General features: G+C 42.5%; 1 protein-coding gene across 4 annotated transcripts in view; it reads right to left on the bottom strand.

Annotated features, from left to right (window-relative positions):
• usp36 (ubiquitin specific peptidase 36) overlaps nt 1-17760 on the bottom strand; it is a 68073-nt gene extending 50313 nt beyond the window's left edge. The window contains exon 1 of one of the 4 annotated variants that reach the window (XM_038776624.1): nt 17638-17760. In XM_038776624.1, the coding sequence (XP_038632552.1) occupies nt 17638-17685 (48 nt within the window). In that variant the 5' untranslated portion in view covers nt 17686-17760. Of the gene's footprint in view, nt 1-16868; nt 17306-17637 lie in introns of those variants that run through there. The other 3 variants (XM_038776623.1, XM_038776626.1, XM_038776625.1) reach the window with 3 other exon arrangements.
• Nucleotides 17761-22794: the final 5034 nt, after the last annotated feature.

Consider the following 22794-nt stretch of genomic DNA (forward strand, 5'->3'; position numbering starts at 1 on the left):
ATGATGTGCTGGGGACCCTTCGGATGTTCCCATGCAATGACTACGCAGAAATTGCCCAGGAAGTTTGGACATCTGATGGGCAATTCCCCTGCATCTGCAACCCTGAGAAAGTAAGTTTAAAGTCTGAGAGTTCAGCTGGCTTCTGATTTAAAAGTTATCCAGGAAAAGTTGGATTAACACCAGCTCTAATTATGCTCTCCCCTCCACCCACCCCGTTCGGATAGAATGTTAATACAGTAGTCTACAAGTTAATAATTAGGTTAATGATTAAGCACATCACCGGGTGCATATAAAGTGCCAACAGGTAATGATTATCTGGGATGGAGTTTTACGTGAATTGGAATAAAACTCTGTCTGGAAGAAAAGACTTAGTTTCTTTCATTGTTACCGGCCAGTCATTGAGTTTCACATCATCCCTCACCCTACCCCCTCATCCATTTACCCGCCAATCTACACCCTCGCCCATTGGTTGTGGAACCTTTAAATATAATGGAATACTCCAGCTATTAACATGAAAAAGGGGGGATGGTTTGGTGTCTCCCATAGGGATTAACACCTCTCAGAGGATTAGGCCCAACTATATGCACTGATTTAAATCAAAGAATTTAGTCTGATTGGCAGAGTCATGACAACTGTGGCCATACATTTTCCCCACATCTCCACAAGATGCAGAATAACAGAAACGAGCTCTCACATTCTACACCGAGACCCCTATTGAAAAGTTAAATCTAATACTATTAAACTGTAATCTTTTGTACCAGAGGTTTTTGGCCTTCGCTTCATTACAACTTAGGATCAAAATATTGTATTTTTTTAAAGAAATGTTACGCGCAGCAGTTTATGCCAAGGCGGTTATGTTAGCAATAATTTGGCTAGACCAAGTAATTACCCAAGATGTTATTGCAATTACAACTACAATTTTTCCTCAAGTGAAGGGATTCAAAATGGATTTACTAAAACATACACAACAGCACTGAAGTTACTGTACTCAAAATGTCTGACCAATTACCATGTATAGACACTGAAATCTCATCATTTTTCAGCTACTGAAACATATCCATCACATCATTAAATAAACTTGAGTAGAGTCCCTAAGCAAAGTAAAAATTGCACAATGTAATTTTAAACAGCAAAAAAATGACTAAATTAGCTATAGCATAATTAATTTTACAATATAATTAATTTGTTCCGTCATCTCTGGAACTGGGGCCAAATTCAGCGCACCCATCTATGGGAATGAAGGGTAATTGCATGGACAGATTTTTTACCAATGTAATCGGAATGAGAACAAGAATGAAATGAAAAATGAAAATCGCTTATTGTCACAAGTAGGCTTCAAATGAAGTTACTGTGAAAAGTCCCTAGTCGCCACATTCCGGCGCCTGTTCGGGGAGGCTGGTGTGGGAATTGAACCGTGTTGCTGGCCTGCCTTGGTCTGCTTTCAAAACCAGCGATTTAGCCCCGTGCTAAAGATACTCCTTTTACAAACATACTAATATTCTATATTTATTGAGCTACTTCAATCTGACTGTTTGAAAAGACTATCTACAACTGATTGGTTTGCACAAATCCAGATTTTACTAAAGGCCAATATCAATTTAGAAATCATGTAACCTCATGAAGTTAATTGCCTAGCATAAAAATGCACAGGGCACATTCCGAGCACAGAAGTTTTGCTTCAATATAATGAAAGGAGAAGTGTGGAAAAATAAGGGTGAGGATATTTAAAGGACAATATAAAAATATACGAAGTACTACATGTGTTAACTGCTTCTGTGGTCGCTCTGCAGAAGAAAGGGCCAGAAAGTGGACTGGAAGTATTTAAGAAAAAAATCAAGGCCAAGTTAGTTCTCACTTACAAAATGCAGTTAATCTTTGCAATATGTTAGTGCAATACCTGCCACCAAGGTAAGCAGCCTGAAAAATGATAAAGATTCCACGTTGCAGCTATGTACCAATTCCAGCAGACCCGTCTTGATTTTATTTTCAGAAGCATAGAGTCAGTACAAAAGAATTCCATAAAAGCAAAATACCGTGGATGCTAGAAATAGGAAATAAAAACAGAATATACGAGATAAACTCGGCAGGTCTAACAGCATTTGTGGAGAGAGAACCAGAGTTAACATCGGGAGCCCGCACAATTCTTCTTGAGCTGAAGGGCAGAAATGTGATGGATTATATGGTTGGCGAAGGGGGTGGAGCAGAATAGAAGGTCAGGGATAGACGAGAGTCAAGGAGAGACTGACAAAGATGTCACGGACACAAGGCAAAGGGACTGTTAATGGTCGGATTAAGAACTAAAGAAGGTGCGGATAGTAGTATAAAGGTCAGATAGCAGAAAGTGTTAATAGGAGAACAAAGTTCAGTGCTCAGTTAAAGCAAAAACTAAAGAATGAGTGAATTGCATTGGGGCAACAAAGGAAACAAAAAAAACTTTTTTAAGGGGTCAAGATGGAGAAAAAAGTTCATAGCAAGTCCGGAAGGTTGTAACATGCCTAATCGGAAGATATATTGTTGCCTCTCCAGTCAGACATTTGGAGTACAGTAACTTCTTCAAGTGCTGTTGTGTATGTTTTAGTAAATCAATTTTGAATCCCTTCATTTGAGGAAAAATTGTAGTTGTAATTGCAATAACATTCTTGGCTAATTACTGGAGTCCAGCCAAATTATTGCCAACCTAACTGCAGCAGGCCAAAGACAGACATGTGGGCATGAGAGCAAGGTGCGGAGTTGAAATGTAAAGAGATAGGGAGGCTTGCCTGCTCACCGAGAAAAGGTGTTGCACTAAGCAGTCATCCAGTCTGTGTCTAGTCACCCCAATGTAGAGAAGACCGGGTTAGGAGCATCGACTTGGATGCTGATAGGCAGGTTTGGAACAACAGTTCAAACTCTCCAGATTTCACAACATAAGCACTGGGATTAATCAAGTGTTTTAGGAATAGCGAGTATGGGAGAGCTCGCCACATGAACAAAATGTTGCAGAAACTATTCAAATAATTTCCAAATCAAAAAGACAAGGCAAAGATGAACACTTGACCAATTCAAAACCAGGTCATGTTTTCAAGCCATGGTAAATTCATAACAGCTGGCTACTTATGGGAGACAGACGGATAGCAATGAGCTGAAGAGAAATAAAGAAATCCTTTGGGGATTCTGAAAAAACAGATGGTGACTTTAAAAGCTGGAAAATAATGATGTTTCCGTACTGTCGATGTCACATCAAGTTCAAAATTAATCTCACTTGTAAAAACTTTCTGACATCCACACATGTTTGATAGCAATCTTTTTACTACATTCATTAACAACTTTACAAACACCAGATACTTAAAATATAGAAGTGCCTAACTTAAAACAAATGTTTCAGAGGTCACCTGACTGCAAGAAGGTAGACATCTCAAATTGATCAAATTGCAAAATGCCTGGACATGTGTGGCACGAACGGGATACTGTACAACAGCAGTCTGTGAATTGCTGGAAGTAAAACCAATAAAGCCCAACATTCATGGGCCTGAACAACATACCCCATTATTCTTCATTTTCTTGGAATACATAAAGTGTGCCAACAATTTGCATATTCAAAAACTGCAAATGCATAACATACTAAAAGTTGGCGCAATTTGAGCAATGCCCATCCCACTTTCTCATCGACCTTTCCACCAAGTGCACCCATTGGGGGTTACCTGGTAAATCTCCTTCCTGTCCAATTCACTGCTGACACTATGGATTCTCACAACTCTTGTTTCCTTCCCCCGACCACCCCCTTATGGGGAAACCTGCCTAAATGTTCCACCACTTAACCCGAACAAGACTTGTGGTGCTAGCATGGCACTTAATCACCAAATATTGCCATAGCCTCACCCCCATACTCCTCTGGCACCTAGTTTTCCTTTCAGTATATTGCCTTGTTCCGTGCCTCATCTCAATGCAAAAAAAAAAAGCATCACCAACTCGAGTCCAATAAAAATTGTTACCAAGATATGTTCACTGGTCTCCCTCCCTCAGCGTCTGCACCAACGATTTCTCATTCTCAATATTTCATTCTCCACTTAATTCATTATGCATTTGCTATCCTCTTTGGGGCGGCATGTGGCGCAGTGGATAGCACTGGGACTGCGGCGCTGTGGACCCGGGTTCAAATCCCGGCCCTGGGTCACTGTCCGTGGAGTTTGCACATTCTCCCCACGTTTGCGTGGGTTTCACCCGGCATTCTTCTGCATCACAAACCAGCTGTTTAACCCATATCACTCGTAGGTAAGGCCATCTCTTTTCACTTCCTTGTATCATTCTGTCCCCACAATCACTTTCATACCCCAATCTGATCTCCTTCTGTATCCATCCCTGGGGAAAAACAACCCTTACTGCACTTTCAAATCCCAGCTATTGGCCTTTGGCTTGCCTCAAGGTCATTCTTTTGTTAATTTAAGGATTTCTCACTCAATATTTCATGTGGAACTCATCTGAAAGGGCTCGCGAACGAACCATCTCTCATTGAGCTTCTGATGCAGGTCTTTTGTCAGATAACCAGCAACCATAAAGCAAATATACAACTCGCTATTTTTCCATTCAGAAGGTCAAAAGTCACTATCGCAGCAAATAGCATTGATGCACTTAAACATGCAGAAGGAGCAGAAGCATTTATTGATTGGGAGATGAAATCGGATGGGGGAGGTTTGTACAGATCAGTTGGATCCAACAATCTGTTTCTGTGCTGTAAAGACTACACACCACCTTCTTTTCCCACTTTTGCAATCCCACAGGATTGAGGACAACTTGGGGGCGGCATGGCGGCACAGTGGTTAGCACTGCTGTGTCACAATGCAGAGGACCCAGGTTTGATCCCGGCCCATGTGGAGTTTGCATATTCACCCCACGTGTCTGCTTGGGTTTCACCCCACACAACCCAAAGATGTGCAGGTTAGGTAGATTGGTCATGCTAAGAATTGCCCCTTAATTGGAAAAAAGAATAATTGGGTACTCTAAAATTATTATTATTTTTAAAAAAGAATAGAGGGCGACTTTGTTCCACTTCGGTTCAATGGGTTTGGAAACGATCGATAATTCAGTATACGATCGACAGAATCCGGCACGTGCAGAGCTGGTTCGAGGAACTGTTGGGGGGGGGGGGGGGGGGGGGGGGGGGGGGGGGGGGGGGGGGGTTTGCATGCTCGCTCCGATGCCTCAACTTCACCGTTGCATGTTCTCGGCACGTTTGAGAATTAACCTTCTCAATTCTGGTTGGTAATGGGTCAGCAGGTAGCCTGGATCTCTTCAGCAATGCTTTGGAGGACATCCCAAAAGCATTGCTTGTTGTTCACGTTGGGAATCTCCTGCTGCAATGGGTTCCAAATAGAGGTTGCTTCGGGAGTCTGATGTCAGACATACAAATGACATGTCCCGCCGGGCAGAGCTGGTTTAAAGTGATTAAAGCCTCGCTGCTGGCATTTTGGCTTGGGAGAAGACACTGCTTTTAGACCATTTCCCTTGGCACAAGATTTGGAGGATCTTGTAAGGGGCTTTTAAGGTGCCTGCTGTAGATTGTCCAAGTCTCTGAAGGATAGGGGAGACATATGGCACAGGTATCATCACTACAACTGATGATTTGGTCATTTATTGCACTGCTGTTTGAGAGAGCTTGCTGAGCCTTTGAATCTGCATCAACTGAAAATAACACTTCTCAATTAACAGCTATGTAAAAAGAATACACTCTCCAACCCAAAAGTATTTCCTTTCATAAAATATTTTGATTTTAATTTTACAAAGTCCATTCTCAGAGGTCGTGATCTTTAATTCTTCACTCAAGCCAGAGAGATATCAATACTCACTAAAATGACAAAAAAAAGACAAGAAAAAGGGGACTTATGTTTCCGTTTTAAAATAATTTGCTTCTTTTAAAGAATAGAGGTTCTCTAAAGACTGGGAGTTGCATGTAATCGACCAGATAGGTGCAAACTTTGCAACTAAGAAATGCAAATTAAATGCAAAAAGCTGCAGGAAGACAATTTTAAAGACTATGAAATAAAAACACAACAATGAAGTAGCTAGAAGTGTGGTGCTTTCAAAATCAATCACTAGGAAAATAAAACCAATAGTTTAGTCATTAAATAGAGCAATGTATTGATTAAGCTTTTGAACAGCCAAAAAGATTATCTTCATAAATACAAGGATTCATGTGCAAAAATGAGGCTGAGATCCTAATCATTTTTCAAATCATACCATTGAAAGGTTGGGGAAAGTATGGAGTGTCACGGACACCTAGTCAGCTCTCAACAGTGGCTAAGTGACTGGACCAGAGCCATAACTAAGTCTTACGACGGTGCGGAAAGATCAATATGTTCCAAAAGTGATAATTTAAGAACTAGGGCTCGGTTATTTTAAAAATAAAAACTTTATTAAAAGAAAAATCAATATTAAAACGTCAACCCTAACCATAACAGATCACACGCAGTTTCTTAACCTTAACACATTTGTTCCCATTAAACAACACTAACAGAACATGCAGCTCTCATGCGACTTTCACAGGCAGACAATGGCAATACTTGCAATTACAAAGCAATTTTTCTTTTGGTTCAGACATTCGTTCTGAACCTTTTTCCAAAGCTTGCCTCAGTGGCAACTTTCATGACCTTCTTGGTCGATATCCAAAGCCTTCTCCTCTGTACAGAACAGCATTCTTTCTTTCTTTCTTTCTCTATCTCCACCCAGCTCCTCTGGTTATCTTGGCTGTTTGATGGCAAACCCCATTGATGCAAAATAACAGCCATGCTATTGATATGAAACGACGTATAACCTCCCACTGGCAGACAAAGAGACCATCAAACTATGTAATGGGCTAATGGTTGATCAGACAGAAGGGTCCCAAAAGACAATTGATCTCGAGTGAATCATCCTTGCTGAATCAGGCCATCCTGCAAATTCCCACTAACGCGTTTACGTCTCAATGGGACAACGTAACGCAGTCAGGTATGGACGTATCCCTCAGACTCTGTGCTAGCAGGTTTTTTGCCCCCCTCAGTCTGCTTAACCCTCAAATTGCCTGCCACATTGTGGCCTCATTTCTGGCCCCAATTTTCTAATATCTCCCTCACGTGACAGGAGAGTGGGTAAAGGATCAATGGGAGTCATTCGTTCAAACTATTTTCAAGCATCACACAAAAACCCAACGTGAACATGTTCAAATATCAGATGACAGGTCAGGAAAAGATCACAGCAGAGATATTGACAAGACAGACAATTTGGCCGATTCAAAGTTCCACAGTTCTACATCCAATTTACTTGCTGAATTTGATGTAACATTCAGTTTTCAAACTAATCTTCTCCTTTATTTCCCCATGGCATCTGCTCCTTTATCACAACTCTCCTTTTAATATATGCTAGCCACCATATTTTCCAATTTCAATTAAAAAAAATTCCAGTCTTTAGAGTTTAGCTGTATACCGATTCACTTTGAGGATTTATGTAATATTTTCCACACTTTGTTACCTTACGCCATAAATTTACTGATAGCTGTAATCTCTTTAAATAAGAGTAAACATATCTTTAAATTAGTTTACCTCTTGCTTCCTTTACCCTATACACAACCAATATGCAAAAATGCTGCATTGTGCCATTCCAAGTGATTAATTTTGAATTAATTTGCTTAAAAGCCTTACAAGTTGTGCACGCTTGTCTGACAATTCACTGAGTACATTTCCCAATGTCTTCATTCAACTCTATTTCGACTGATGTTCTAACGTTCCATTTTTAAATTACTATAACAGTATTTCACTCAAGTAATATCTATATCCTTTCAAACTGATCCTTCCGTTCACTCCACGATGCGATTCCTGACCCAGAAGTCCTTTCAATGTGGATGAATTTGTTTTTTTATTTTAAATTGAAGTAATACAGTACGTCACATTGAGCAACTTTACATTTAAAAACAGTGAATGCCGTTCACTTCCAAATTGAGATAAATCTGCCACAGGACAGGACAGAAGCGAGTCATCATCTTCGAATATGCATAATACACAACCTTTCATTTACTCCCAGTATACAATTGAAGGACATGACAACTCACTATTTTTAAAAGAAATGTGAAATGTGAATTATTTTATGTTCCCCATTTCTAGATAAGAAATAACTTTATCTTCAAGTCGCATTATGTTTTAAGAGGCCAATCATGTTCGCGTTGCTGCAAGCTTAAGGGGTTACACAAACCACAATGAGAGAAAAATGTCATTTTTTCCATAAACCCAGGTAGCGATAAGAGGAATTGCAGAGAGTTTTCTTTTGTGTATAAATCATGTACTATTGAAAACCAGTCATGACAATCTCTCTGCTACGTTCTAAAACGTACCATTAAAACATGAGAATTGGAATGTTGGATTGCAGTTGGTTTCTTTTCAGTTTTTAAATTATGTGTGCAAGTTGCACAAATCAATAATTAGCACACGACATCAAAACGCATGTGTAAAAATAGAAATTTAAATCTGCTAATTTCTACATGAAAAGTCTCAATGTTATTCCTTAACAAAGGAAAATGTTATTCTACAAGAACATAGAACATTACAGCGCAGTACAGGCCCTTCGGCCCTCGATGTTGTGCCGAACTGTGAAACCACTCTAAAGCCCATCTACACTATTCCCTTATCATCCATATGTTTATCCAATGACCATTTGAATGCCCTTAGTGTTGGCGAGTCCACTATTGTTGCAAGAAGGGCATTCCACGCCCTTACTACTCTGAGTAAAGAACCTACCTCTGACATCTGTCCTAGATCTTTCTCCCCTCAATTTAAAGCTATGTCTCCTCGTGCTAGACATCACCATCCGAGGAAAAAGGCTCTCACTGTCCACCCTATCTAATCCTCTGAGCATCTTGTATGCCTCAATTAAGTCACTTCTTAACCTTCTTCTCTCTAACGAAAACAGCCTCAAATCCTCAGCCTTCCCTCATAAGATCTTCCCTCCATACCAGGCAACATCCTGGTAAATCTCCTCTGCACTCTTTCCAATACTTCCACATCCTTCCTATAATGTGGTGACCAGAATAGCACGCAATACTCCAAATGAAAATGAAATGAAATGAAAATCACTTATTGTCACGAGTAGGCTTCAAATGAAGTTACTGTGAAAAGTCCCTAGACGCCACATTCCGGCGCCTGTTCGGGGAGGCTGTTACGGGAATCAAACCGTGTTGCGAGCCTGCTTGGTCTGCTTTCAAAGCCAGCGATTTAGCTGTGTGCTAAACAGCCCCAAATGCGGCCGCACCAGAGTTTTGTACAGCTGCAACATGACCTCATGACTCCGAAACTCAATTCCTCTACCAATAAAAGCGAACACACCGTACGCCTTCTTAACAACCCTCTCAACCTGGGTGACAACTTTCAGGGATCCATGTACATGGACACCGAGATCTCTCTGCTCATCCACACTACCAAGAATCTTACCATTAGCCCAGTACTCTGTCTTCCTGTTATTCCTTCCAAAATGAATCACCTCACACTTTTCTGCATTAATCTCCATTTGCCACCTCTCAGCCCAGCTCTGCAGCTTATCTATGTCGCTCTGTATCCTATAACATCCTTCCGCACTGTCCACAACTCAACCGACTTTAGTGTCATCTGCAAATTTACTCACCCAGCCTTCTACGCCCTCCTCCAGGTCATTTATAAAAATGACAAACAGCAGTGGCCCCAAAACAGATCCTTGTGGTACACCACTAGTAACTAGACTCCAGGCTGAACATTTCCCATCAACCACCACCCTTTGTCATCTTCCAGCTAGCCAATTTCTGATCCAAACTGCTAAATCACCCTGAATCCCATGCCTCCGTATTTTCTGCAATAGCCTACCGTGGGGAACCTTATCAATTGCTTTACTAAAATCTATATACACCATATCAACTGCTTTACCCTCGTCCACCTGTTTGGTCACCTTCTCAAAGAACTCAATAAGGTTTGAGGTACGACCTACCCTTCACAAAACCGTGTTGACTTTCTCTAATCAAATTATTCCTTTCTCTTATAAACCTTTCCAAGACTTTGCCCACAACAGAAGTAAGGCTCACTGGTCTATAGTTACCAGGGTTGTCTCTGCTCCCCTTCTTGAACAAGGGGACAACATTTGCTATCCTCCCGTCTTCTGTCACTATTCCTCTAAATAATGATGACATAAAGATCAAAGCCAAAGGCTCAGCAATGTCCTCCCGAGCTTCCCAGAGAATCCTAGGAAAAATCCCATCCGGCCCAGGGAACTTATCTATTTTCACACTTCCCAGAATTGCTAGCACCTCCTCCTTATGAACCTCAAACCCTTCTAGTCTAGTAGCCTGTATCTCAGTATTCTCCTCAACAACATTGTCTTTTTCTTGTGTGAATACTGACGAAAAATATTCATTTAGCACCTTTCCTATCCCCTCTAACTCCACGCACATCTTCCCACTACTGTCCTTGACTGGCCCTACTCTTATCCTAGTCATTCTTTTATTCCTGACATATCTATAGAAATCTTTAGGATTATCCTTGATCCTACCTCCCAAAGACTTCTCACGTCCCCTCCTGGCTGCTCTTAGCTCTCTCTTTAGGTCCTTCCTAGCTAACTTGTATCTCTCAAGCACCCTAACTGAGCCTTCACGTCTCATCTTTACATAAGCCTCCTTCTTCCTCTTGACAAGTGTTTCAACTACTTTAGTAAACCACGGTTCCCTCGCTCGACCACTTCCTCCCTGCCCGACAGGTACATACTTATCAAGGACACGCAGTAGCTGTTCCTTGAACAAGCTCCACATTTTAATTGTGCCCATCCCCTGCAGTTTCCCTCCCCATCCGATGCATCCTAAGTCTTGCCTCATCGCATCATAATTGCCTTTCCCCCAGATACAAGTCTTGCCCTGCGGTATATACCTATCCCTATCCATCACTAAAAGTAAACGTAATTGAATTGTGGTCACTATCACCAAAGTGCTCACCTACCTCCAAATCTAACACCTGTCCTGGTTAATTTACCCAGTACCAAATCCAATATGGCTTCGCCTCTTGTTGGCCTAGCTACATACTGTGTCAGGAAACCCTCCTGCACACATTGGTCAAAAACGGACCCATCTAAAGTACTCAAACTATAACGTTTCCAGTCAATATTTGGAAAGTTAAAGTCCCCCATAACAACTACCCTGTTACTTTCGCTCCTATCCAGAATCATCTTTGCAAACAAGATATAATGGTGATGTATACAATGGTAATATGCATTTATTTGCACAATATTTGCTGCATGTCTGATCAGAAAATGATGTGAACAATCAAATTTTTGTTCAATGCAATTTTGAATTAAATTTAATGAATGGGAATTCTCTTTCGATGCACGACTAGGAGTGTGGTCCGCATTCCTCGGAGCGTTGACAATCTCTCCAATTCACCAGATTTACCATGCTTGCTATCCCTGCTTATTTATATCTCCATCGTTTATACTCCATTACACCCACCTTTTGTTTTTTCACTTGTCACATCATCTGCACTGCACTATCACCCTTTTAGTCCATTACTTCTGTGCTCTACATCACCAAGCAACACTGGCTTTGTACTTCTCCAAAAGCTGTTCATCCTGACATCTTCCAATTCTAATAAAAGGCAACCGTCCTGAAACATTAACTCTTCGCTCACTCTCCACAGATGCTGCATGACCTGCTCAGAGCTTCCACATTGTTATTTCACTAAATGTCATGATTTTTGATCCTTGATGATTCACGATCCTTGATGATTCATATGGTTCAATTCACTGCTGCTTGAAGCACAACACCACCCACTTAACTGAAAAGGCTTAACCAGTTAGCTATAAGCACACTATATCAGAATGTTACTAAATGCTGATACTTGTTAGAGCAACAGCTTCTACACACAGCGAGGTTCAGACCAATGGCTTAAAAATGGTTCTCAATTTTTTGGTTGAAGGATAGATTAATCACGTACCACCCACCCTCTCATCAAAATCGTAGAACTCAAAATATGAAAATGTGGCACAGTATATTTTAATAATATAGTGTCTTTGGGAATCCACTCTCAGTAAGAAAACATGCTGCACTAATACGAGCTAAATCTATGCTTTTCCTTCCATGACAAAAAGGTCTAAAATTTACAATCGCCCGTCTCATCCCAAAATTGGAGAACAGTACACATTACCCATCAACTACTAATTTTCGTGCTGCTCCCCTGCTAGGCGAGACATTCAGTCCAGTGTGTGTAGCCACTATAGGCGCACATCACTCACCTCACCCGCAGTGCCAGCCCCACCTCTTGCAACAACTTCTTTTGCTTGTTCTTGTGGTGTTTTGATCCTAACCCCAGAAGCTAAATGAAAACTGTAGAGTTTTCAAAGCAAAAGCAACAAGAGGCTTCTTCCATGCTAACCATCATAAATTATAATAAAATTAATCTTATCCGAAACTAATTGTTGTGTGGTATGTTATGGCACTGTTGTAAAATATGTTTAGCAGAAGCCCAGCAGCAGCATTATTGATTATTTTGTGGAATTGCTGGAAAGTCTCCACAGAACCCAAGAACCATTGATTTAAACAGACAACTCTCTCAATACGTATTACTTCTGAATTACTATTATCAACGTACATCAGATATTGTTCAAATCTCAGTCAGTCCCAATATTTATAGAACAGTACAGCACCGAACAGGCCCTTCGGCCCTCAATGTTGTGCCGAGCCATGATCACCCTACTCAACCCATGTATCCACCCTATACCCATAACCCAACAACCCCCCACCCCTTAACCTTACTTTTTATTAGGACACTACGGGCAATTTAGCATGGTCAATCCACCTAACCCGCACATCTTTGGACTGTGGGAGGAAACCGGAGCACCCGGAGGAAACCCACGCACACAGGGGGAGGACGTGCAGACTCCACACAGACAGTGACCCAGCCGGGAATCGAACCTGGGACCCTGGAGCTGTGAAGCATTTATGCTAACCACCATGCTACCCTGCTATTCTCTTTCCAATTTCCCAACTACGGATTCTCTTCTCCATGTACGAATTAAAAGTAGAAGAATTCTAAGATTTATGAAATGAGAGTTACTTGTGTGTGACTGTTGGGGAGGGGAAAAGAGGAGACAGGGAAGAGGGGCAAGAGAGAGAAATTATCACAATTTATTAATTTTAAAACTTGCCTGTTTGTTTTAAACTGCTATTCCTTTTATTCAGGCTGAAATGATTTGGTCAGCTACGCCGAATTTTTAAATCAAGAATTGCTTGAAAAAAAGTGTCCCAAATCCAATAGATTCCAAACCAAAATATTCACTTGTACTTCATCACCATCAATGAGGAAAAGACAAAAGCACTTCAACGATTTGATGTACAAGAAATGCAGACTAAACCAGGAAAGCAGAAATCAGAAGGAGTGAGCAAACATTTGGTGATTTTTCAGACGTTTTTAAAAACTGAGAAAGGAGGTGGAGTGTAGGAATTTGGAGAGTAGAATCCAAATGTCTAAAGACTTTGGTGCAACAAAAACATTGATGGTTGTATATGGGACCAGAATGAGAGCAATGGAGAATGTACAAAGGTCGGGTGGAGAGGCTCCATGAAAGCAGTTAGTATTTCAGATCAATGACTGTTTATTTGCCAGAAAAATATTAAGGTTGCTCTGTCCACTGATGCTGCCTCACCTGCTGAGTATTTCCAGCATTTTCCATTTCCTAACATCCACAGTATGAAGAACAATGTCCCAAGACACTTCACAGAGGAGAGAAACAGAGGCAGTGAGGCTAGAGAAGCGGACTGAGGTACGATCGACAAGAACTTGTTTACAGTGAGACACACAGGAAGCAGACAGCTGAGAACTTGCAACTCAAGGAGGTCAGAGACCACAGTTGAGTTAACAAAACGTCTCAGGTGAAGTTAATAACCGAGATAGGGGAGGCAATGTCATGAAGGTATTTGTAAATGAACAATTTGAAATGTTACAAACATCTTTTCTTCTCCCAAAAGAAATATTAGATTTTTCCCTGAACCAGAGAAAACAAACTAAAACAAGTCTCAACAATTTATTCAATATCTTGTGTTAATACCCTTCAATATCCTTTTGCTTCTATGTAAAATAACAAGCTACTGAGTTGAAGTTCTCCATACAAACATGTACCAAACATTTTGGTTGCATGAAAATCTGACAAGCAGTGATCATTGATACAAGAAATGTAAGAAATTCTTTATTGAAAAGCTCTACAATGATACCACACTCTGTACAATAAACACTGATACAAGCAACATTAAATCTGAAGTCCAATATGAATTAAGGTACAAAATGCAAGATGCTGTGTACCAATATTGCAATGCATAGGCTCACCTATACTGCTGCTCTCCTGAACTATCACAAAGCATGGAGTGGAGACTATGCATTATCTGCAGGAAAATGCATCCCAGGCGATTCTTGTGCACCCTCCGACAACTAATTTCAAATAAATACGGGCAAAGATTCCCAAACAAGTTGCCTACCTGCCTTCCCAGCTGGGCACAAGGCTAAATCGAGAAAAATAAAATTGCACAGAACAGCATCCAAGCCATACACCTCTAGATAAGATCGAACAGTTCCCGAAATCAGCTTTATAAATCCACATACTTTGGCACATTAATGTATAGAAAAAATTGAACCGAATGATTTGCTGCATTCCGTTATTATTAATTATTATTAGTCATAGCTTATTTTCCAGCTTTGCATTACTTCAGCCAACACTCAGAGCTCACTGGGATTTCCAAATAGTTAAAGATTTCACTGCACAAAGCAATCAGATACAACTCCAAAGCTTTGAGGAAAAAAATGATAAGAATGGGGAATAACAACTGTATAGTACAGGAATCAAACAATAGAACACATCCCTCCTGCCAAATACTCATATCCAGTCTCTTCCCCTTCATCTTATTCAATTCTTAATCTCCAGGACAAGCATTTTTTAAAGGGAGAAATCAATTGTGTCACGTTTTCAAGGGTGAAAACTCTATGAACAATGATTTCTGTTCAATTAATATACCCAAAGCATTTTCCATGAGAGGTTCACACATCTCCCTTCCAAAAGGGTAAGTGAAGAAAGCAATACATTTTCTGTCCTCACCCACCACACCCGCTTCCATCTCCATTGAAGGCAAAGGTTTGTACCAAATTAAAATTTTAGAGGAAACAGCCAATGGAGAGGTTGCAGAGAAAATGTGTGTTAACAATTCCAGGAGTGAGGGATTTTAGTTACATGGATAGTTTGGGGAAGCTGGGATTGTTCTGCTTAGAAAAGGTCGAGAGCGAGATTTGATACAGATGTTGAAAATCATGGAGTCTAGACAGTAGAAAGTGAGAAATCATTTAGAGTACACAATTATTTTTTCCAAGGGGCAATTTAGCATGGCCAATCCACCTACCCTGCAATTCTTTGGGTTGTGGGAATGAGACCCATGTAAACATAGGGAGAATGTGCAAATGCCACAGAAAAAGTGACACTGGGCTAGGATCGAACCCAGGTCCTCTGCACCGTGAGGCAGCAATGCTAACCACTGTGCCACTCAAGAAACTCTCATTGGTGAAAAGGTCGAGATACAGACAAGACAAATTTAAGGCGAATGGGAAAAGGACCAAAAGACATCAAAAGGAACAACTTCCTTTATACAGCACATGGTGACTGGAATGCCCTGCGAGGGTGATAGAGGCAAATTCAATCAGGGCTTTCAAAAGAGTTCCAGGAAAGGACAGCAGAGTGTGACAAGTTAAATTGTTCTTGCAGACTTGGCATGGACTCAATAGGGCGAATACCCTCTTTTTGTACTGCAACCATCACACAATTAATTCCATTATTCACATACATGTTAGCTCCACCATTAGAAGAGAATCAGTCGACTTGATCTTGCCCACACACTTTCAGCACGATTACAGGGCAGCTAGCCACATCCCCTACCTCACAGCAACATGGAGGTCAAATATGCTGCCCTACCAGCATCCTGGCTGCGATGGCTGTTCAATATGAACCAGAGATTAAACCTGGAGGCCCTCCCTGCTCAAGATCATATGAGGTGGTAGTTAACCACCAAAACACACAAGGACACAAGAGGGCTCAACATAGTAAGTACAAAAGATTGGACCACAAACCAAAGAACTTTTTCTCTCCATTAGCCAAAAAAATGACATTACAAATCAGTTCCACCTGTTTCAAAAAGCTGAAATAGTTAAAGAACCAACCACCTCTTATTTCGCAGTGGTAAAACAAAATAAATTTGAATAAAAGATAAATATAACATTTCAACACCAAAGTACTTCATATTACAATCAATTGCGAAGAATCACAAGTAGCTGTTTAGACAAGCAATGCTGACTTTTGCAAAGCAGGAAGATCCCAAATAAGATAAAATGCTCAGTTAATCTAGTTTAGTGGTAATGACTGAGGGTGGAATCAGCAACGATTTAATTCAATGGGACCGACCATGCTTACTTGAACAGACGAGTGAGGGCCTGAACTAAACATGTCATGTGTGAAGAACAGCACCACTGGACATCAACTCCCACAGTGCAGATTACTTGAGGCCTAGTGTGCTACTTGAACCCACTAACTTCTGACTCACATCAATTGAGGCAAGGTGACTGCCACTATTTATTAAAAAAACGATTTTACTGAGGTGGAGAGGATTGACAGGGACTTGTAGGCCACTACCCCATAAGAAATAAAGATGTTACAAGGTAAAAGGTGACCAGGGTTTGAAACGAATTTCAAACAGGTTTGAAACCAAGGGCCACATGCCACACGGGGAGTAACCCCCCCCCCCAAACAGCTTCAGAAATCGACCGTTTCTCGTTATCTTCAAAGAATGCCTCAGTTATTAAAAGAAAACTCTATAAATATAGTTCCCTCACCTTCAGACGGCTGACTAGCTATTGACAGTTAAGTGCTGAGGAGCACAAATCCTTCAGGGCAATGGATCCGGGTGCACACAGTATAGATTTCGATCAGTAACGGGCGCTGATGATTTATATAATCGTTGGAAGGCGCACGTTTTGACTCCAGCATGCAGCAAAGCCCCCAGCACGTGTTAAACTGCCCCCCCTCCCCCGAGCATCGCAGCAGTCAGTCAAGTGTGAAAGTCACGGTCAAGCTCTCCGCAGACGGCCCAGGCCACAATCGCCAGGGGTTTGGAGCAGGATGCCGGCTGACAGGGCCAGCAGTGCCGCTGCGGCCGGGTCGGACGCTGCTGCTGCTGCTGCTGCTGCTCTCCAATAATCACAATGCACCAAACCGCAGGCTGACTGTAGCGAGCCGAGGCCCCCGCGCGCCGCTACTTTGTAGCCCCTTCTTCGCCAATCCGCCACGCCCTCCCCCTGCGTCCCTTTGACTGGCGGGGCGCGCTGGGCCAATCGGACGCCGAGCCCCGCCAACATGGAACGGTCGGCAAGAGGCTTCGACCAATCGGCGGCGGCCGGGGGCGGGGCCTGGGCCGGGGAGCCTCGCGCTTGCTCCGTGTATCCAGTCCCCCGCGCGCGACATTGCGCTACAATGTAGCAGTGGCTGCCACACAGTCCAACATTGCCCTGCACCCCCAGCCAAACCACCCTGCACCATCCTTCCCCCCCCCCACCTCCAACAACACAGGGCAACATCTTCCTGCCGGGGACGGGGCAGCATTACCTGGACACCACTGCAGGGCCGCCTCGCGACATGAACAGCACAGGACATCCGGGAGGGAGAGCCCGCAGTAAACAGCAATGATTGATGGGCGACAGGTCTAGTGAATGGGTCACACACACACCTCTGGCAAAACAAAATACATCCACAGTCCTGGAGGCGAGAGACACATGGTTTGAGTTGCCACAACGCTGTTCAATATTTATAAGTTAAATCATTTACGGAGTCTGAGGGAGGGAGAGGGGCGGGGTTAAGGGCTACAAAGTCAGGAGTTCGTCTGGACAGATTTGTGGTAAACTGGTTCGCACATGAAGTTTGGAGACGCAACGGAAGTTGTAGCGAAACATGCCTCTTCAGTGCACATTAACATGAACTATTGCACAACAGAGATTGCGAAATGCCAAAGAATTTTTTGTTTTAAGTAATTGGCTAAAATCACTTTGGAATGTGTTTTGGTTGGGAAAGGTGCTACATAAATGTCTTTCTTCTTGTCATGATGTGGAGATGCCGGCGTTGGACTGGGGTGAGCACAGTAAGAAGTCTTACAACACCAGGTTAAAGTCCAACAGGTTTGTTTCAAACACGAGCTTTCGGAGCACGGCCTGAAGAAGGAGCCGTGCTCCGAAAGCTCGTGTTTGAAACAAACCTGTTGGACTTTAACCTGGTGTTGTAAGACTTCTTACTTTCTTCTTGTAGAAAGTGTTTGGACTACATTTTCCTCTTTGACGAGCAGCCTCGTCTCATTTTAATGATATTCCAATGTCATCTTACGGTATTCCTTCATGGAGGCTGGCAGGTTGAAAACCGATACTGTATAATTCACTTTTCCAGTGGAGTTGACTTCACATGAGATAAATATGCATAAATGGGTCAGTCTTGTTGCCAATGGTACAGTTTCCAGCTGAAACAGTGTAGATGTGGCCAGGTATTCAATCTGAGCAGGGCAAATTTCCTGTGCTGCTGCTTTGGATGATAAAATGGTAGAGAGCTTTGCAATACAGTAAGACAATATAATTTGTCCTACCAGCTAGAGGTTCATGCCACATGACTTCCAACTCTTCACAGTGAGCGTGATTAAACAGAAAAAAAGAGTTCCGTTTTGGGTGCGCTTAGTGGGGTATCTTTTTCTGGCTTTGGCGAGGAACACCCTTCCAAGGCCGCACTTATGTTAATTTCCGGCACTGCTCCTCGGTACAGGTAGAGATCGGGGTGCCTATTTTAAATGCAGCCCAAATCTCTCAAATCCTCACCATGGCCTCTGGACAACCCCCCCCCCCCCCCCCCCATGCCCCTATTTACTTGTTAGGGGGTCCTCAAGCCCTGCTCACCTCCCTCATAAGGGCAGGACACCCCTAGACCCAATCCTGGCAAGGACAGCCTTCCAACTGGGTACTGCTGCCCCTTCCAGAGCCACCTGGGGACCCTGGCAGTACAAGGTGGCAATAGCAGTGTGCCCAGATGTCACTGCCATGGTGCTTAGGTGGCAGTGCCAGGCTGGCAATACCAAGGTGACTGGGTGGCAGCAGGAGTGCCAAGGTTTCACCATTGCCAGACATTGATAACCCAGGCCGGGGTACACCCCCCATGTACCGTTAAGCCTGGTTCATGTTTGTGTGGACCAGTGCCAAAGGGCACCACAGCAGGGTTTTCCAGGTAAGGGCATTTGATCCCAGGCCTTGGCAGACTATGTGCAGACATATTTAAGCGAGGCTAACTGCTCACTTAAAAATGCAAATCTAGATCCCACACAGTGTGGGCAAGATCCAGATCACAAAGCCTCATGAGATCTCGTTACACCTTGCTAGTTAGGACAGCATGGTGGTGCAGTGGTTAGCACTGCTGCCTCACGGTGCCGAGGAACTAGGTTTAATTCAGGTCCCGGGTCACTGCCCATGTGGAGTTTGCAAATTCATACTCGTGTCGGCATGGATCTCACCCCCACAACCCAAAAAGATGTTTAGGGTAGGTGGATTGGCCATGCTACATTTCCCTTTAATTGGGTATTCTACATTTAAAAACAAAATCTCACAAGGCATCTCAAGTGTCACAAATCTCGCAAGAGGAGTCTCATGAGATTTAATGGCCTTCTCGCGTCCCCCGGCCGGGCGTGATCGTATGGCACCCTTTGTCTTTGACAAAGGCTGTGTGTGCTCCATCTGGGTTAACCAAGATGGTTAAATGTTCAAACCATTAAGACTTTAAAGGAAGATTCAGCATACGAATAGGCTCCGGTTGGCCATGCCTGGCTTATGAAATGTAGATGGCATTGGTAAAGTTCTCCTTGAATTTGGTCTCTGCAGCCCACAGGGGGTTGTTAGTCTCTTTTCAGGGATAATATGGTGCAAGTTTCTGCGCTACTCCATGGTAGCTCCTTTTGTTCGAGGGTCACAGACAAACAATAGCTTTAGCTATTTTAAAACATCTTTGTCCAGTTTTTAAAATATTAGAAATATCCATAAGCTTATTTGTATATATATATATATATGAAAATCTATGTAGCGAGGTCTTAGTCTCCTGACCTTATTTATAAAACATATTGGCCCTTGCCTTGATTTTACCTGCTAATATTTTCTCAAGCCCACTCTATGCACTCTTGACTTCCTTTCAATTTCATCCTTGCATGTTCTATATTTCTCTGGACTTTCTGCAATATTTCTCCACCTCATCCCTTTTTTGAGTTATCCTATTCTTTATGCTGTTTAACCTCAGTGGGGTGGGGTGTTCATTTAGAATTCCATTTTTTTGGGGGGGACAACATGATTGTTCTGAATCCTCTATATTCCAGCTTGAATACCTTCCACTGCTCTGACACTGATTTACTTTAAAGTAGCTGTTTCTCAACTACTTTTGCTAAATCACATCTCAGCTTAGTAAAATTGGCCTTTCTGCAATATAATTCTTTAATTAAAAGTGAAATACTGCAGATGTTGGAGAACAACAGATAATGCTGGAAAAACTCAGCAGGTCTGTTATCTGTGGAGAGAGAAATGCTTCAAGTCCAATATGACTCTTCTTTGGAACTGAAGAGTGCGGGAAATGTGATGGGGTTTATGAAGTTTTAAAAAGGGGGAGCAATATCAAAGTGAAACAAAATAGAAGTAAGGGATAGGTTAGAGGGCAGAGGAGGTTAAATACCAAAAATATCATGAAACAAAAAGTAAAGGGAGTGGTAATAGCACTGCTGTTATGTTCCCAGCTGATGTTACTGATGGGCAAGAAGGCCCCAGAATGGAACCCTGGCTCAATAGACTGTAACATTTATTTTTTCAGAAATATGGATGAGCAGAGTCACAGGGCAGCCAATTCGCTTTTTAACAAAATAATAAAATGCATATTAAACATGAAGATTGATTTTGATACTATACCACTTCATCCCGGGAGCTGATGAAGAGGGTGTGTGCTCCTGTGGAGAGTGTCACGCGCAAGTGAAATGAAATGAAATGAAATGAAAATCGCTTATTGTCACAAGTAGGCTTCAAATGAAGTTACTGTGAAAAGCCCCTCGTCGCCACATTCCGGCGCCTGTTCGGGGAGGCTGTTACGGGAATTGAACCGTGCTGCTGGCCTGCCTTAGTCTGCTTTCAAAGCCAGCGATTTAGCCCTGTGCTAAACAGCCCCAGTGGGAGGAGCAGTTGGGGGGGGCGATGGTTGTTGGGGGCCGGAGTGTGTAGGGAAGCTCTGCAAAGGGTGAATGCGCCCCTGCTGTGCGCTAGGCTAAGTCTTATCCAATTTAGCGTGGTGCATAGAGCCCACATGATGGTGTCCAAGATGAGTTGGTTCTTTTCGGGACTGGAGGATAGATGTAGGTGGTGTGCGGGGGTGCCGGCCATCCATGTACATATGTTTGAGCATGTCCAAGGTTGAGGGGGTTTAGAAGGGGATTTTCAGATGTAATCTTTATTTTGGGGGTAGAAGTAGCTCCGAGTGCAGAGATGGCGATATTTGGAGTGTCAGAATATCCGTGAGTATATTTGGGGAGAGAGGCCAGCGTCCAGGGCTTTGCCTCCCTGGTAGCTGAGACACGGATTTTGCTGTGTTGGCAGTACCCAGCGCTGCCAAAGGCAGGTTATAGGTGAGCGATGTGGCAGAGTTTCAGCATTTGGAAAAAAGTAAGTGCACCATTCGAGGGGTGGAAGAAGGCTGTATTAAGGAGTATTGAGTCGTCAGCAAGGGTGTTTATTTTTTGTTTGGGGGGGTGAGTGATAAGTTGGAAAAGGGAGGCGGGTACCAGGGTGGCAGCAAGGTAAGTGGATATTGTTGCTGGAGGGGTGCAGGAGGTGGGATGGGGGAAGGGGGGGGTGATTGTTACCTGTAGCTGCGGTTGGCTTTTGTATTTTTGTGATTATATATAAAAATGCCTTCAATAAAATGTTTGTGTTTTTAAAAACTACTTCACCTCATCTATATGGTAACAGATGTACACAGGTTTTTTTAAATCTTATCGCTCTCAGTAAGTACATAGTTCCTGTAAACCAACAGGCCAACTGTGGTCAGGCACACCTCAATCAAACGATGTGGTAGACACCGCCCAATACAACTTCTGTTGATTTCTCATCAAATCTCCCCAGATGCTTCTCACACTGAGTCAACTGGTCTCACTGGAACTCTGGCTTCCACACAAGCGTTTCCAAACTCCACTCTCGAAAAGAGTCTTCTCCAAAACAACACTTCCTTTCAGATGCCTTCACCACAGATCCACTTCCACAATTTCAATCTTTTCTTTCCGAATTCCTCTGTCTTGAATTGCCACCTGCGTTCAAGCTTCCACACAATCTGTCAGGTACTCAGCCATGCCAGCAGAACACCACTGCTTCAAAGGCTGTATTAAGGTCACCAATTTTAGGATTACTTCAAATCACTGGCATCTCCACTTTAAAACTGATAACCGCATCTGTCTCTTTAACTCAAAGCACATTCTCTGCTGTTTACTTTAACTTCACCCACCAGGACCTGTCCAAATTATTATTCTATGTGGCCCCTGGTTGCTAAGCAACAGCCTAGTCTTTCTTTAAGCTCTGTTTACTTTCACATCATAAAATCTCTCATCGCAATGCAGGCACCATTTGAAATGAAATTCAAACCTACAGACATGCAAGCATCTTTGTTTAACATTAACAGTCTAAAGTTTAAACCCGTTCTTACATCTTACCCATACCTACA

The sequence above is a fragment of the Scyliorhinus canicula genome, chromosome 18 (assembly GCF_902713615.1).
Source record: "Scyliorhinus canicula chromosome 18, sScyCan1.1, whole genome shotgun sequence".
NCBI classification, from domain to species: domain Eukaryota; kingdom Metazoa; phylum Chordata; class Chondrichthyes; order Carcharhiniformes; family Scyliorhinidae; genus Scyliorhinus; species Scyliorhinus canicula.